The sequence below is a fragment of the Aquarana catesbeiana genome, linkage group LG05, assembly GCF_042186555.1.
Source record: "Aquarana catesbeiana isolate 2022-GZ linkage group LG05, ASM4218655v1, whole genome shotgun sequence".
Lineage (NCBI taxonomy): Eukaryota > Metazoa > Chordata > Amphibia > Anura > Ranidae > Aquarana > Aquarana catesbeiana.
In genome coordinates, this window is record NC_133328.1 from 409575178 (window position 1) to 409593721 (window position 18544).

The 18544-nt window shown below is 42.8% G+C and overlaps 1 protein-coding gene across 2 annotated transcripts in view; it reads left to right on the forward strand.

Annotated features, from left to right (window-relative positions):
* Positions 1-18324, forward strand: part of NRSN1 (neurensin 1) — a 38478-nt gene extending 20154 nt beyond the window's left edge. For both annotated transcript variants that reach the window (XM_073631147.1, XM_073631148.1), the window contains exons 2-3: positions 13019-13216; positions 16847-18324. In XM_073631147.1, coding sequence (XP_073487248.1) covers positions 13028-13216; positions 16847-17245 — 588 coding nt within the window. In that variant the 5' untranslated portion in view covers positions 13019-13027 and the 3' untranslated portion in view covers positions 17246-18324. The remainder of the gene's footprint in view (positions 1-13018; positions 13217-16846) is intronic.
* Positions 18325-18544: the final 220 nt, after the last annotated feature.

Genomic DNA, 18544 nt, shown 5'->3' on the forward strand with positions numbered 1-18544 from the left:
GTAACGCACTCTTAAACCATGCACTCTGAATGTAACACACTTCGGAATGCTGTACTCTGCAAGTAGTGCACTCCTGAACCATGCACTCTGTACATAGCACAATCCTAAACCCTGCACTCTGTACATAGCACACTCCTGAACCATGCACTCTGTACATAGCACACTTCTGAACCATGCACTCTGCACGTAGCGCACTCCTGAACCCTACACTCTGTAAATGGCACCATTCTGGACCCTGCACTTTGTATGTAGCGCACTCCTGAACCCTGCAATCTGAATGTAACACACTCCTGAACCCTGCACTCTGTATGTTGTGCACTTCTGAACCCTGCGCTCTGAATGTAATGTGCTCTTGGGCTCTGCACGTAGTGTACTCCTAAACCCTGAACTCTGTACGTAGCACAATCCTGAACCCTGCACTCTGTACCTAGCACAATTCTGAACCCCGTACTGTTTATGCAGTGCACTCCTGAACCCTGAACTCTGTACACTGCACACTCTATACAAAGCTGAACTCTGCACTCTGTGTTTAGTGCACTACTCAACCCTGTACATAGTACACTCCTCAACTCTGCACTCTGTATGTAGTGTACTGATGAACCCTGCACTCTGTGCAGTGCGCACTCCTCAACCCAAAATCTGTACATAGCATACCGCTGCATTCTGCACTTTGTACATAGCACACTCCTCAACTCTGCACCCTGTTTGCAGTGCACTGCTCAAACTCTGCACTTCATGTTTAATACATTGTTCAACCCTGCACTCTGTACATGTGTCCACCTGAACTCTGCAATAAACTGCTGAACACTGTACTCTGTACGTAGCACACTCCTGAACTCTGCACTCTGTGTTTAGTGCACTACTCAACCCTCTACATAGCACACTCCTCAACTCTGCACTCTGTATGCAGTGTACTCATGAACCCTGCACTCTGTGCAGGGCGCACTTCTCAACCCCCCCAGCCCCCTTGTCCATCCCCCATCCTGACCAGTTTGATAGCAGTGGGAACCAATGGCTGTCAAATACTGTGACGGGGGGTGTAAATTAGGGTGCCTGTGCTTTTCTCTTATATCACCGATTTAAGGAAGTAGTTGTACCGCTGCTGCAGGCTTCACCCCAGTACCGTTTTTTAGAGCTGGCGGTCAGCTTTCTAGTGATAACAACCAGCCAGCTCGGCCGTTATGACCAGGAGCAGGAGGGGACACCTTCCACCGGGAGACCTCCGGCTGGCCGGAGACCCATACAAAGCCAGGATTGGCTTTGATCAGGTCTCCGATCTAAAAACCCGGACTCAACATCAGGACGTCACTTCCGGTTTACTCAGCTGCCAATGGCGCAGATTTTTTAAAAAGTCAGTATTCCAAAGCTCAGATTTTGGCATTTTGAATACTTTTAAGTGCAAAGAAGGGATTTGGGGTTTTAGACCCCAGATCCCTCCATAAAGAGTACCTTTCACTGCATATTACTGTCACAAAGGAATTTTTAGATTCCTCATGACAGCAAGAAAAGTGATCAGAGGTTTTTTTTTTTTTTTTAAAGGGACAGCGTAAAAATAAATAAATAAGGGGAAAAAAATGTAAAGCGCCCCCCCCCTCCCGTCCCTGCGTGCATCAAAGAAAATGCATATTTAAGTCGCGCCCGCAAATGTGAACAGTGTTCAAATCACACATGTGAGGTATGGCCACGATCGTCAGAGTGAGAGCAATAGTTCTAGCAAAAGACTTCCTCTGTAACTCTAAAAAGGTAATTGTTAAAAATGTTTAAAGCATCACCTAAGGAGATTTTTAAATACTGTAGTTTGGCTATTCCACGAGTTTGCGGAATTTTAAACTGTAACATGTTAGGTATCTATTTACTCGGTGTAACATCATTTTTCACAGTGTACAAAAAAATTGGGCTAACTTTACTGTTTATTTTTATTATTTTAATTCAGTGAAGTGTATTTTTTCCAAAACAATTGCGTTTGAAAGACCACTGCACAAATACCATGTGACATAAAATATTGCAACAACCGCCATTTTATTCTCCAGAGTCTTTGCTAAAAATATATATATAATGTTTGGGGGTTCTAAGTAATTTTCTAGCAAAAAATACAGATTTTACCTTGTAAGCAACAAGTGTCAGAAATACACTTAAAGTGGTTGCAGACCCCTTTTTAGAACTTGTACTTATAGGTAAGCCTAGAATAAGGCTTACCTATAGATACTGTAAATACCTCCTAAACATTCGCCGTTTAGGAGATATTTACCTTGTAGTGCCCCGATGATGTCATCGGCGCATGCACTGTGAAGAAACGGACCTCCGTGCCGTTTCTTCCTGAGCGAGTGTCGCGACTGGCAGCTTCAGCGCGCATGCGCGGGAGTGATGCCACGCGGCTCTGGCCAGTCACACAGCCAGAGTCCATGGCCCCGGAAGGAATATGGGGCAAAGGTGGATGCTTCCACCAACGGGGACAGCGTGGGCTTTGTTTGCAGGTAAGTGCCACACAATAAACTAGTGTGCGATGCATACTAGCCCATTATGCTTTTACTTTGCAGGGTTTGCAGGGAACAAAAGAGGAAGTAAAACCCATCAGGGTTTACTTCCTCTTTAAGTGGGTAATGAACATTTTCTGTTGGTAAAGTGAACCAGTGGCATCAATATGCATTTTCCACAGCTTTTCCATTGAGATAGATTATATAGAAAGCTTCTGTTGAGCTGCAGTATCCCTACGAAATGTAGACATTTATTTATAGATTTTATTTATATCTAGGTCCAAGCAGCCAGACATCATGAAAATGTAGAGCTTCCTGATTTTTTTTATACAATTCATATGAAGGGGATGTTTGGCTCTGTATCCTGAAATGAATGTGAATGCAAGGCCCCAGCAAAATGCAGCAAATTACCAAATCTCAAATGAAAATAGAGCAAGTATGGAAAATGTAAACCTCAAGGGGAATATTTCATTAAAAGGAAAGAATGTAGTTACTATACCTAAACAATATTTGTAGTGATTTAAACACTATGAAACTAGGTTGATTGCAGTGATTGCCAAGGAAATAGTAAAAAAAATGAAAAGTGACAGTACAAAGGGCAATAACAAAATGCCCTCATCTGCAAGCTAGACATGTAACCACATTCACTTTTATAATACACAAAAGGATGGTTATTTTTAGCGTAATTCTGGAACTAGTATAAATCAAAACTAAATACAATAATGAATTAACCTAATATAGCGGCTAGGCATAACAAAATTAGCTTCTACAACACTCAAAAGAATTGTTCTATTTACCTTCAAGAACTTTGTCATCCAGAGTTCAGTAACAGCAGACGTATCCTCTCCTGGCATAAGTCAGCAACATAATCTTATGGTCATGGTTTAGAAGCAGCAGGAACTGGGACAGGATAACAGTCTTAAGCTGGCTGTACGCTAGTAGATTTGTATTCATATGAAAATTCATAGTACAAAACAAATGTTGATCAAAAGTGATTTAAAATTTTGTTTGCTTAAACATTCGATTTTGGAATGAATGTACTTTTATAAACGAAAACCACATACATTGTTAGAAACTTAATTTATGGAAATTTTTCCATCCTGCTCCTTTGAATATTTTCATCACTGCGGTCAAAAACGAACATCGATTTGACACCATTAATGATCGGGAAATTGAACAAGTGTTCTTAAGATGACACATTTTGAACTAAATTCTACTAGTTTAGTGTTTTTCACTTTCTACTCTATTATATTGTAAATCTCCTTTAGATTCATCAACAGTGATGTGGTGTGAAGGTTTCTTGATCTTACAGTAAAGTACACAGGCCTCTTTAAATCATTACAACTGGGCTATATGCAGCTACCTTCAGGTAATTGGAAAATGGCAAATAAGAAAGGCTGTAGATACATCCCCCTGAATACCTCCTTGCATTACCAACCAGCTTTAGGTGATGAACTTCTTTCCTGTACTGAGAGATTCTTACCGTCCTAATATGGAGGTTTTCTCTTTCTTTCTTTCTCTAGATGATATCTTCCAAGAAGTTTACTTCATCAACCCAGCTGCACTATACCCACTGCGGAGTTGGAGGACTGTATACGGCTCCTGCCTGATGGATGATGTAGGGCCAGCCTTTAGAGTGCACCCCTTGGCATGTAGTGTAGGGTGTGGAGTTAGCTATAAGGTGCTTTACAGAACCAGAGCCATTATCTTCCTGGGGCAGAGCTCAGTCTCTAATAAAACCCCTGAGGGTGTATGCCTACCGTGGAAATGACGAAACCAGGAAGAGGTTTACTCCTCCTTTTTATCACTACTGATGTGATGTATACACAGGGCAGAAGCCCTCTAAACAATCAGTCCTAGTGCCCATTACTTTTTTCCCTTTGGGGGTTAGACTTTGACCCTTTCACTCATTCAGTGGCATGGTCCAGGAAAGTAAAGGTGATGGTATTTTAGGCACTATGTGGATGTCCTGCCAAAGGGTTCCTGTGATCGGACAAGTGTGCCAGGTGCTCCCTATTGTTTATGGTGCTGTGCTGTGGGCAAAAGTGCTTACTGTGCATTTGCTACCTTGCTTTAGGAGAGATTTCTGCCCTGTCCCTTTCTGTTTGCATTCAGGACATCAGCCAAGCAACATCTCCTGGGCACACTAATAGTGGTTTATTATCACTGATTCTGGGTTACAGCAGCCCGCAGGTGTTTTCACTGAGTTACCCCCCCCCCCCCCTCACTAAAGCTGCAGAGATCATGAGTACCCCACTGGGGACAATGTATTCACACATGTGGTGGACCATACACAGAAAAACAAGATGGGTTAAATAGCTCAGGTTTAGCCTTTAGTCCTACTGGGGGTTGTAGTACATTGGTTAATGACCCTGGTACTCTCTCCTGTGATGGTTGCCCCTGTTCTGATTGACTCCTTCCTTTGGTCTTCAGCTGGCCTTTCAGCCTGTCTCTTTCTTCCTGCCTACAGAGAAAGTTCAGAGTTCATGGGCAGAATGTCTGACCTTGTCGAGTCTTTAGATTACAGGGGTCACAGCTGTGCCCCTGCTGCCTCCCCTCTAATGTCAGTCTTTGACTTTGGCCTTGACCAGGAGGGGAAGGCATCTGCTAAGGAAAGATTCTCGCACTCTCAGGCATCTGATCAGGATATACCTACTGTGGAAATCTCTCCAAAACTTAAGGATTTTATTACTATTGCTATGCTGATTGAAGATGTACGCTCTTGAAAATTGGAGCAGCCTGAGCCTGGTCGCCCTAAGGTGTTTAGTATAGGGTCTCTAAAATTCCTTATACCAGGTAATACCTTCTGGTTCACATTCTGATTGAGCCTGTCCTGTATAGCGACTGCCTTCACACAGGGAAGATTTTTTCTCCCCCTAAATGTTTTGTCCAACAATATTCCATTGAGCAAAATTTTCTTTGGAAGTGGGCAATTCCTCTGGTATCCCATCCTGACAAGACCCCCACTGCCCCTGTGGAGGATAATCCTGTGTTTAAAAATCTGATAAATAAAAGACCATTGCTGCCTGAACAAAGTTTATAGCTCCGAATCCCAGATCAATCGTTGCGGATTTCTCTATTCTTTGTAAGTGGCAGCTTTTGCCTGCTGCCTAATGCTATTGTCAGAATGTCTTTGTGGTCACATTTCACCTAATTCCTAAGATTAACCTTCTCTCTGTACACATGTGCAGGATTCTCTGGCTTAAATGCTTGACAGCTGAACTTCCCTGCAAGAAATGCCTTGAGCAGTCACCCTTTGAAGATAAATGGCTGTTTAGTCCTTCCTTGGTTAAATACATCCAGGAGATCATGAAGACGAGGCTCCATGCACACTGGGCTTAAAAAAATGTCTGTTCTTTTGGGAGTAAAAAACGCTCATATAGAGCATTTTTTGTACAAAGTTTAGACAAGTTTAGGAGAGTTTTAAGTTTTTTCTGCCTCCAAGCTCCAATCAGAAATGCGAACCAGAAGGGTTTTTTCTTCTGCCTCTGAACATTAAACTCAAAATATGCCTCTTAACGTCCTAATGTGCATGGACACATAGGATAACATTGAACTGCTTCTACAGGCAGAACACAAAACTCCTGTAGAAGCAACGTTTTTTAAGCCAGTATGCATGGAGCCTAATGCCCCGTACACACGGTCGGATTTTCCGATGGAAAATGTTCGATGGGAGCTTGTTGTTGGAAATTCCTACCGTGTGTAGGCTCCATCGGACATTTTCCAGCAGAATTTCCGTCACACAAAATTTGAGATCTGGATCTCAAATTTTCCAAAATCCGTTGTCGTAAATTCTGATCATGTGTACACAATTCCGACGCACAAAGTTCCACGCATGCTCAGAATCAAGCAGAAGAGCCGCACTGGCTATTGAACTTCCTTTTTCTCGTCGTACGCGTTGTACGTCACTGCATTCTTGACGTTCAGAATTTCTGACAAGATTTGTGTGACCGTGGGCATGCAAGACAAGTTTGAGCCAACATCAGTCGGAAAAAATCCATGGATTTTGTTGTCGGAATGTCCGATCGTGTGTACAGGGCATAAGAGTACTCTCCTCCCCAGAAGGAAGAGTCTCCAGTCTCTACCAATTGATCTACTACTGATAATTGAAAGGGTTTTTTTTTTATTCCTCCCAGTCAGGAACATATATTTGTAAGAAGACATAGCCTTGAAGAACAGTCAAGGCCTCTGTGTATTAATGTGGCACCCCCACTTCTCAAAGTGATAGAAAATCTGTTTGTCTTTGTGTTCTGGTCCAAGAACATTTTTGATGCCTGGGTGCAGTGTACTGTTTCCAGGGGCTAAAAACTGAAGTTTTGTACTCTACCTCCTCCCTGCTTGTCTCCTTCCCCTTCACAATGGATCTGCTTTTGGCTGTCCAACAGCTTTTTAGCCATGGGGTCATTACCTTTGTGCCTTCAGGAGAATGCTTTCAATGTTTCAGTTCCAGAACTAGAATGGAGGACTTTAGTCAATTCTGTATTTAAAGACTCTCAACTTGTTCCTACAAGTTCAAAAGTTTTTCATGGAAAATGCTAGGTCAGTAATTTTTTTTCTTATATTTCCTCTGCAACAACATTATCTGTGGATTGCAATGGGTAATCTACATTACCAGTTTGTTGCCCTTCTGTGTTGCCTGTTCATGGCCCGTCAATTTTTTGCCGTGGTGCTGGCTCTGCTTTTGACTCTTCTCCATTCTCAGTATACAGTACATTGTGAAATGCCTGGTCAATATTCTTTTAAAGGGTAAGTCCTCCCTGTCTCTGTCAGCCAAATCCAATGAACGGTATAGGTTCTGCAGAGCTTCAGGTGAATCCTCAACCTTCAGAAGTCATTGTTGGACCCATCTCACAGAGTGGAGTACCTGGGTTTGACCCTGGACACAGATATAACCAGAGCCTTTCGGTCTCATGCCAGGGCCATTCAGGCCTATAGGAATCCCTTGGGTAGGTATGCATTAGGGTTTGGGCTTTAACCACTTCCTGCCTGGCCTATAGCAGAATGACCGCCGTGCGGTGATTCTGTTATCATGACTGGGCGTCATATGATGTCTTTCAGGATAACAGCCGGCACGCGCGCCGCGATCTGTGGTGCAGCGTGTCAGTCTGTCACACCGCAACACCGATCTCGGTAAAGCCTCTGACGGAGATTCTTTACCACGTGATCAGCCGTGTCCAATCATGGCTGATCACACTGTAAACAGGAAGAGCCGTTTATCAGCTTTTCCTCACTTGCGTCTGACAGACGCGAGCAGAGGAGAGCCGATCTGCGGCTCTCCTGACAGGGGAGGTCTGCTTGGATTGATTATAAGCACAGCCCCCCGAGGATGCCCACACTGGACCACCAGGGATGCCCACAATGGATGGTCACCAGGGATAATGGTCAGTGCCCATACAGATGCCAATCAGTGTGCAGACAGATGTCAATCGGTGCCCAGACAGATGCCAATCAGTGGCAATCAGCAATGCCTGCAGTGCCATCAGTGATGCCCATAAGTGCCACTCATGAGTGTCCATTAGTGCCACCTATCAGTGCCCATCAGTGATGCCTATCAGTGCCCATCAGTGCCGCCTATCAATGCCCATCGATGCTGCATATCAGTGTCCATCAGTGCTGCCTATCAGTGGCCATCATCAGTGCCCATCAGTGCCACCTCATTGGTGCCACCTCATCAGTGCCACCTTATCAGTGCCCATCAGTGCTGCCTCATCACGCCCATCAGTGAAGGAGAAAACTTACTTATTTACAAAATTTTATAGGAGAAACAAAGAAAAACATATTTTTTTTTCAACATTTTGGTCTTTTTTTATTTGTTTAGCAAAAAAAAAAAAAAAAAAACAGAGGTGATCAAATAATATCAAAAGAATGCTCTATTTGTGGGAACAAAATGATAAAAATTTAATTTGAGTACAGTGTAGCATGACCATGCAATTGCCATTTAAAATGTGACAGCGCTGAAAGCTGAAAATTGGCTTGGGCAAGAAGGTGGGGGGGGGGGGAGTGCCTAGTATTGAAGTGGTTAAAGAAGAACTATAGGCAAAACATTTTTTTTTTCATTTTGGATAGACCAAGTGAGAGTTATAACCCCGGTCAGATTTTTTTTTTTTTTTTTCCATCTGTGTCCCATTTCAGAAATTTCTCTTCACTTCCTGACCCATAGCCAAACAGGAAGGAAATCCCTGCAAATCAATGGAATCCCTTGGGGACCCCCAGGCCACCAGAACTAGTGCCCTCGTTGGAAGATTTCTCCTCTATTACTTTTCTGGGGACAACACAAAATTTGGGATTCCAAATTTTCCACATTGGTGCAAGTTGAGGAACTTTCATTAATAAGTTCAAGTACTCCATGAGGCAAATCCTGCGCTTTCTCCAGTCTGAAGAATAAGTAATTGCAAGGCTGACAGTTACAAGCAAGTCCCACAGGCAGAGGCATGAGGCATGATGGGACTTGTAGTTCCACAACAGCTGGAGGGCTGCCAAATTGACACCCCTGCTCTACAATTTCAGTCACATTACTTACCAGTAATGAAGGATGTCCCACATTGCGCAGGCAGCTGGATTCTAGCGAAATCTTCACTGCAGGTGTGCCTGTCCTTTTCCTGGCTGAACTTCCAGCGCTGTGGAGATAATAGTTTTGGGCTCTGAACTGAGCTTCTGTGAAAAAAGTTTCCACAGAACACCTGCCCCTCCCCCTTCCTCCTCCATTAAGAGCATTTTTAATTGTTTTGTCAGGATTCTCTCCTCCATTTACAGAAAATGTTACGGGTAGTGCAAGCAATCAAAGAACTTTTCTCAATGGAGGAGGAGGCAGTTCGTTGTCAGAAATATATTTTACAACATTTCAGCCTGGAACCCAATGCTACTAACCCCATGTGTGCCAGACTTTAGCCACAGGAAGAAGACAGGGCACTCCTGCATTGAAGTTTTCTTAAGGATCCAGCTGCCTACATGATGTTGGGCATCCTTTGTTACAGGTAACTAATGTCACTGAAATCAGCTAAACTTCAGCTTTAAGGCCTTTGTTCAGGGAGTAGTTCACATCTCTTCCCCTGTTAGTTCCTATCTATCGCCCCTGGGATCTTACTCTGGTTCTCTTGGCTCCTCAAAAGCCACTTTTGAGCCAATCAGAGGAATTTCATTGTCTGACCTTAACCGTAAGGTGGTTACTCTTGTGGATTGCTGAGTTGGTGACCTTATGCTGCATGGAGCCCTTTCTTACTGTTGCACGTGGACAAAAATGTCTTAAGTCCTAAGGCATCTTTTCTCCAAAAGGTGATCTCTGCTTTCCACCTTCATTAGGATACTGTCTTTCCTTCCTTACATCTTACGCTGTAGCATCATTAAGAAATTTCTCTCTGCCACTTTTAGAAAACCAAATTCACTATTTGTGCTACCTGAAGGTTCCCTCAAGGGTCTCCGTACCTCTCACTTCACCATTACTCAGTGTATCAGACAAAATACCATTGGAGTCTGTAGTCTGTAGGATAGGGTTCATCTGTTCTCTATTAAAGCAAATTCAACTAGATCTGTCAGTGCATCAAGCCTCTGTTTCTCAGATTTGCAAGGTGGCCAACTGGGCTTCTGTTTACACATTTGTTAAGTTCTCTCAGTCGGATGTCCAAGACACCTCTGATGCCATTTTCCAGCATATGGTGCTACAAATCTGCAGTTCTTGACCTGCTTGATACATGGGCCGGTTGGCATTGCTTTCCCCTCAGGCTGCTTTGGGATGTCTCAGTCTTAGGGCACTTTCCCACTGGCAGCGCCCGGGTGTCGGCGGTAAAGCGCCGCTATTTTTAGCGGCGCCTTACCATCGTTTTTGCAGCACTTCTCGGCTGCTAGTGGGGCACTTTTAAACCCCACTAATGGCCGAAAAAGGGTTAAAAGTGCTTCGGCGGTGCTGCCCATTGATTTCAATGGGCAGGGGCGCTGTAGGAGCGGTGTATACACACTCCTACAGGGCCTCAAAGATGCTGCTTGCAGGACTTTTTTTAGCATCCTGCCAAAGCACCACTCCAGTGTGAAAGCCCTCGGGCTTTTACACTAAAGTGAGAGGAGCGGCGCTTTACAGGCACTTTGCAGGCGCTATTTTTAGCATTATAGCGCCTGTAAAGCGCCTCAGTGTGAAAGCAGCCATAGTGATTTAAAGAAGCCTGTGTCCTGTACTGTACAAAACAGGAAAATAGAATGTTAGACTTACCAATAAAATCTTTTTCCTAGAGTACAGTATAGGAAACTGGTCTCTCCCCTATGTTCTTGGGATCTCCTTGTTGCTTGCTACAATACTGAGGTTAGCTGGGAATAGGAGAGGTTATATAGTGGATGTCTCTGTAGCCTTTCTTTTTTGCCAGTATCCAATTACATGTAGGTAGCTTCATATAACCCAGTCCTAATACTTTAACCACTTCCCCCACTTTTAGAAATGTAAACAAAATAATTCTGCGCTGCCAGAGTGAAAAATATATATGCAGCTAACACAACCAACAAGGGCGATAACAATAAGGTACAAAATGAGTGTAGCGCTATAAACATATGAAGAAGTCCAACGTAATAAACATTAAACTGACAGTTCCAAATAGAGCTGACAAAAGGGGATCTTCCTAGGGAAAATCTTCAAGGGCTAGACACTTCAAATTCATACATCATCTGGAGTGGAAACATACACAGCACCACCAAAAGTGAAGAGGCTTACCGGGTGGAATGGACCCGCCAGGGCATACGCCGAGAGGGGTCAGAAAGGCTTAGGTGGTGAGTGTCTGCAGACGGCCCGGAGGAACGATGAGGTGCCTCTCACGTTGCTGCTCTAGGACTCCGCACAACCACTCCCACCAACACAGCACTGTCACGACAACCTAACCGTTCACACTGCGTACTTGCAAAGACCTCAGAGACGTTTCCCACGTGATCACTCCGGGCCGTCTGCAGACACTCACCACCTAAGCCTTTCTAACCCCTCTTGGCGTATGCCCTGGCGGGTCCATTCCATCCGGTAAGCCTCTTCACTTTTGGTGGTGCTGTGTATGTTTCCACTCCAGATGATGTATGAATTTGAAGTGTCTAACCCTTGAAGATTTTCCCTAGGAAGATCCCCTTTTGTCAGCTCTATTTGGAACTGTCAGTTTAATGTTTATTACGTTGGACTTCTTCATATGTTTATAGCGCTACACTCATTTTGTACCTTATCACTTCCCCCACTTTGACATACAGGCAGTCCCCGAGTTACAAACGGGTTAGGGACTGCCTGTTTGTTCTTAAGTAGGATTTGTTCATAAGACGGAAGCGCATGCGCAGAGCGGCAGAGGCGTCATTTTCCAATGTTTTCCAACGTCATTTTCTGATGTTTTCCTCTGTTTTTCAATGTTTTCTGCTGTTTCCGATGTCGTTTTCCAATGTTTTCCGCTGTTTTCCTGTACCTGTAAATCCTCGGGAACAAGTGGTTATACAAGGATCATGGCTGCAGCCTTGGTCCTGGTATCAAAATTTGTAGCCAGCAGTGGGCTATCATATAAAAGTGATCTAAATATTTCTACAGCCACCTGATCACATTTACAAGGCTCAGAAGGGGGCCGCTCTCCCACTACAGCTCTGTGCTCCCTCCCACAGTCTGTGATCAGCGCTGCCATTGGAAGTCCCCTCCTTCTTCACCTCCCGCTCTCTGCACTACTCCCAGCACCTTCTTCTAAGTTCACAGGAGCCAGAACTACAGAGGAGGCATCAGGTATTAAAGCATGCTGACACTATTGACTGTCAGCACGCATTGAGAACACTAGAAACAAAATTGGGGGGTATACATGCGCCACAATGTTGATTTGTGGCAGAACCCCTGGGGACCACCAAGATGTTCTCGTGGACCATCAGTGGCCCACCAACCACTGGTTGGTGATCGCTGTTTTAACCCACTTGTTGGAAAACGGGGCAAATTTGTTACACTATAAAAAGAAGTTCTGTAGGCAATAAAACTGAATCACTTTTAACAGAATCTTCAGAGTTAATGTCACTGCCAGAAATGTGTTTTATTTTCCAGAGCTGTCAGAAAATGACACTGTATCAGATTTGCGGGGTGAGAAGGGGGTGGCTGCACTTAGACATTACGGTCTATAGAGAGGAGTGAGAGGACTGAGTCACATGAAGGGGCAGCCAGAATGATTGAATAGTTTGGGATTAGGATACCTTCATCTTGTCAATTTTCATTCTGCTTCTTTTAAAGGCTACTATAGCAAACTACACTATACTTTAAGTATTAAAGCTCAAAAGACCCCTGTATACTCTATATTTACACCTGGTGATGTGCTGACATTCATTTTCAGATTCATTGACGAGCTGTATTTTAAGCATGTCACAACCCTACACACTCAACCTTGCCTGTGGCAGAAACATTAAAGAGAGAGTGTCAGGGTTGCTAAAACTTCCAAATGGACAACCGCAGTTTATTTATAATTGCCACTGCCTGTTTGATCTAAAAAATGTTAAGTTGTTGTTTTGTTTGAATATTAGCCTCTTTCTATTAGGTTATCTAAATATTTCTTGAATGTGTGCAATTTCAGGTCATAAGGATGAGTTCAGTTGCTGACATCTGTGGGTCCAAGCAGTCACAAAGCACTCCTGAAGGAGGATACCATCGCTATGGAGTTCGGTCCTATCTGCACCAATTTTATGAGGACTGTACAGCTTCAATATGGGAATATGATGATGATTTTCAGATACAGAGATCGCCCAGTAGGTGGAACTCTATATTCTGGAAGGTAAGCAAGCTATTTCTGATTTTTTTTTTACTTTGCTGTATAACACATATGATGGGAGGTGTGACAGTCTGTGAAACCTCCCTATTCAAGTTGTATAATCCAACTCCTATAATGCCGTAAGGTCTGAGAAAAGTGCTAGTTGCTTGCTTTTGCTTGTGCTACATTGCTGAAGGTGTGAATTGTTGCCAAACTGCTAGGGTAGAGTCATTGGTTTAGGTATGTGGACAATGCATGGGTCAAGATAAACACACCTAAAGTGCAAGTCTTTAGCGAACACATACACCCAGTTCCTAAAAATATCTTGGGAATTTACACAGAATAACAAATTACCCTTTTTGGACTGTGTGTCAAGGAGGGGGTGACTTGGACATTGAAGTCTGCAAGAAACCCACACACCAGTATCTGCTTTTTGACTCACACCAACCACTAGAATACAAACTAGGAGTTATTATGAATATGCAACTTCAGGCTGCGATTGTAATAATAAACACAGAGTCCAAAGACAAAGAACACTGACATCTTGGGAGAGCTTTAAAATTTGTACCCAGAATAAGCTTTCAATACATTTTCCACAAGGTCAAGCAAAAACATGGTGTCAGAAACCATGAAATCAGGCTGAGACAGAAGTACAGTTAAATCACACTTGTTTAATAATAAAAGTAAAAAGAACAAACATAGTCAAAACATAGCCAAGTTCAGTAACCGGAACGGATAGTCAGCCAAGCCAGAAGTCAGGGATCAATGTAGTGGAACAGCAAGCAGGATCTGGAGCCAGAAGGGATGTCAGCAAAGCAAGTCTTGAACAGGATCGCAGGAGATAGTTTCTGTGATGTGACCAAGGCAAAGGCAGAGCTCCTCTGGACTGGACGGCTTAAGTAGGCAGGACTGACGAGCAGGATATCATCAACAGCTGAGTAACTGTGGAGGGATAGAGGTTGGCAATTAGCTGACAGCTGAGCGGCCAGCTCAGAGAAGGAAGAGCTGAGCCCAGCCCTGACACATGGGGCCTTTGAACTGAGGGGAGAACCAGAACACACAGAACAATATAGTCATCCTTTATGTGATGGGGTATCAGAATTTTAATAAACATCCCATTCTTGTGTTTTTTAAGCAAGCAACACACTGAGACACTAGCATGTACTTCCAAAAGACACAACATGCACATATTGGCTAGAGAGGACAACTGCTTCGTAAGAGATGTCAAAGGGGCCATCTATGTCAAACTGGAATAACAATCTCTAAACAGGGGTGGGGGCTTTTTTATGTAATTTTAACATCTCTATCCAGACGATTTGACAGCGGTTCACAACTTCAGCCATGTAACTTTTAACATGTGTCTTAGACTTTATGGGAATTGATTTTATGTTCATTAAGGAACAAGTCAAATTAAAGGTCTTACTATAGGCATCTAGGTGGCACGTAGCCCTCCTTCTTGGGCACTGGGGGTGCTTAAAAGCTATTTGGATAAGCTGCTCAAAACACCCCCTCAATGCTAAAGGAAAAGTAGGCTGGTATAAACTTAGCAGGCAGGCTGCCACTCACTAATAAATTGGAAACGCACTTTCTTTGTAGAAATTTTAAATACATTTACCCCAAGAAGTTCTGAACCTGTATTGAAAACACAGGTTTGACACTTGTAATTTCCCTTTAGGATTAATAAAGTGTTCTGATTCAATAGACAATATTTGCATTTTCAGTAGAAAATGCAGCTCAACCAGGTGAATTTTGTTTACAAACAGGTTAAGGGAATGCCAGGTAAATGTGCAGAGAAGATTTGGGAAAATGTTACAATAAAGACCTGTATATACTGAAGAACAGATGTTACCAGTTGTATGGGTATGCAATTTTCATTGGGCGAATTTTGAGCAAATGTCCACAAATTTGGCTTTATACTTAGGCTAGTTGTTGCTAAAAGAATTTAAGGCAAATGTCAGGCAAATTGTTCATCAAATCTTTGATAAATACACTCCTTAGATCAGGGGTAGGCAACCTTAAAGAGGTGGAGATCTACCAGAACAAAATGGAAGATCACTGGACACAGTGTCGCCACCTGACACATGGCGATTATGGGTTAAAATCAGATGGTGAGGAGGCAACATATCGCCTTCGCACCACCTGTCAAACACACTCAGATCATTTTTCAGAGGAGCAGCAGTGCCTGCTGCACTTGCGAATGAGCCCTTAGTTGCATTCGGCAGCGGCACCCTTAGGGCTCATTCACACGTAAAGTTGGGGGGGTTTATTTGAAAAATCCCTATGGTTGAGTCATGGTTTTACCGCCGGCAATCCCTACCTGCTTTGGTGTACACATACCGCAGCAGGAATTAAGTCCCATGTCACTTTTGGTGGGTGCAACCGTCTGACAATCGCGACCCATTCAAGTAAATGGGGCCACTCTGCAAGCACCCTGCAACTGCATGCTTCTGTGGGGTCCAAGGGGTTAAAGCAGGTGGTGAGAAAGCAACGCAACGCTGCTATTATACCCAGTGTATTGCTTCACACTGACCTGAAGATCTCTTCTTTCCTGCTGAGGTAGAGTGCAGTTGGTATCAATCCGCATGGGACAGTAGCCAGCACTAAAGAGGAGGCATCTGCTTATCTGGCTCTTGCTCCCTACTACAGCTCCAACTTTACAAGTAGTCCCTCTGCATTGCACTCTGTTTGATGCCTGGAATGGTTGGTCAGCAAACCCAAACCAAGATCTAATGGTAGATCGTGATCTACAGGTTGCTGACGCCTTAGATGAATATTTTCCTTACAAAAGCATGTGTTCCATAAATAGTGCTTATCAGCCAATTTTTTAATCATTTCCACCTTAACCAGTGAATTTTAAGCAGAAAACAATTGGGATTGCCGAAGGAGTTTCTAATCTTTTTGGCCAATGTCTAGGGGTGGCACTTGACCACTAAAATCACCTTCCTGACCATTGATGTGCAACTGTTGCAACTGCAATAATTCTGTTTCAGAACTATTTAGATTATAAGACAAATACTCATATCAGTATTGCATCACAAGGTGATACTGGCATGTAATGCAAAACAATATTGTGCATATTCAAGAATAGCTCTTGTCAGGACAATTTCAGCACACGTACACAGGATTGCGTGTAGCTGTTAATGAGGCCAGATGATTCTTTTAATCTAGATAGCAGAGATAAGCAAATGACAGCAAATCCATTCCACTGGACAGTCAGCAGTGCGGAGCGGAGGCTTTTACTCACTTTATTTGGCAAATATTTGCTTCACTCTGGAAAATGGTGATCTGTTAAAATATAATCCAAAAGACTATTTACTAGTTCACTGTAGAACAGAATTGCAGGTTACACAGTTGCCCCCATATAATAAGACCATGCTCTAAGGAAGAACAGGCTGTCTGCCAATGGGTGACCTACAGCACCCAATGAGTGCCTGTATTTTATTTATATTAATTTTTTAGCATTAGTGAGGGACTGATAGATGCTTTAAATACTACAGGAAATCTTCAAACAGGAGCACCTTCACTTGCATATTTGTGAATGTTGTTAGTAGGTCTTTTATATGAAGCAACTTTAATGTTAGGGTTAGTCTTTAAACAGATTCAAATGACTCGTAATAATTGTAATAACCAGACTTTGCACACTTTCCTTTATAGGTCGGACTCATATCGGGCATTGTCCTCATGCTAACAGGTATAACAGTTCTTGCTGTTGGGTTTCTGGTGCCACCTAAAATCGAAGCCTTTGGAGAAGAAGATTTTGTTGTTGTAGACAGTCATGCTGTCCAGCTCAATGGAGCACTCGATGTTTGTAAATTGTCAGGTGCCATTATGTTTTGCATTGGGGGAACAACACTAGCAGCATGTCTTCTGATGTCTGCTTTTGCTAAAAGTTACTCCAAAGAGGAGAAGTACCTGCAACAAAAATTTAAAGAGAGAATAGCAGACCTTAGGGCTCATGTTCACCCTGTTACAAAGGCTCCAGCTCCAGGAGACTCGAAGATACCTGTCACTCTCTCAAAAGTCCAAAATGTCCAACCTTCATCTGAAACCTGACATTTACCTGTCATTGTAAACACCATTAAAATGAAAAGGTCAGCTTTTGTGTTACAGTAAAGTCTTATTTTGCTGTACAGTTCAACTGTACTTGGCAGGAAACTATATGAATAGGCCAAATAATAGCAAAATGTGAAAAGATCTTGAGTTCTTGTGTGTCAGTGTGGGAAGCTTACCTACCTGAATGGTAAACCTTCTGAAGAGTACACGTTAAGTCAGTAGGGCCCCATCAGTAGTCCAACGTGACAACAGAAACATACTGCTTGTTTGTGTTTTTCTTTACTGCCGCTTACTATGTGAACGCATTAGGTGCACAATATGATCACAATTAGTACCAGCTATATAGGAAAGGAACACATTTCTGTAATGAACAGCTTAAGGAAGGATGCTAAAGGCTAAAAACACACTTCACTTGCACAGACTACATCCTTAGGTGTATGAATCATCTAGCAAAGTTAACTGCATCTCCTTTTTTCGGCTAGTTTATGTGTTTTTACTATTTATTGTGCTGTTTTTTTACTTTTTTCTTTAAACAAATTGTCTACTTTTTTACATACTCTTTAAGGCTCTATTACTTCCATACCACCACATATCTCTCGACCTTTCAGATAAAAATATGTGACACATTCATCCTTTCCTTGTATACACTCAAATTCCACCTTTAGTTGGACTATACATTTGGATATATCAAGGGTAGATTTACCTGAAGTTTTACTGGCCTGACCTTGTAAATGTCTTGTTGCTGATATCAGTAGGATTTTTTTTGCAGAAAAGTTGGCAGCCTTAATCATATGGTAATCCCAAAAGACTTACTGTTTGAAATTATGTTCCCACTGTCAGCAATTAACATAACCTATAGAAGTTGAATTAAGAGATCCTGTTGCCAGACTTATCATTTGAACAACAATCTTCCCAAAATATTACATTGCATTTAAGGTATTGTAGGCTTGTTATTTAGCTATAATACCATCCCTTGTGTAGACATCCAAAAGACTCGAGACTGGGCCCCACCATCTTGGATGTGACGTATGCAGACTTAGAGCTGTCACTCAAGGGACATTTTATAGTATTCCCCTAGTTACAAAAATGGTTATATAGGGAGAAGAGGAGCTGAGTTAGCACAGAGAGTAATTAGACACTCTCAGCAGAGGAGGGGGCTATGACATGGCAGAACAAATTTGGAACTGTGGCAGTGCTAGGGAATTCACTCTTCCATTAGTGGGCATATTCCCTAGCAAGTTCAAAGGCACATTGCACAATAATGATAAAAAATGTGTATGGAAAGCAAAAATGGTGCAA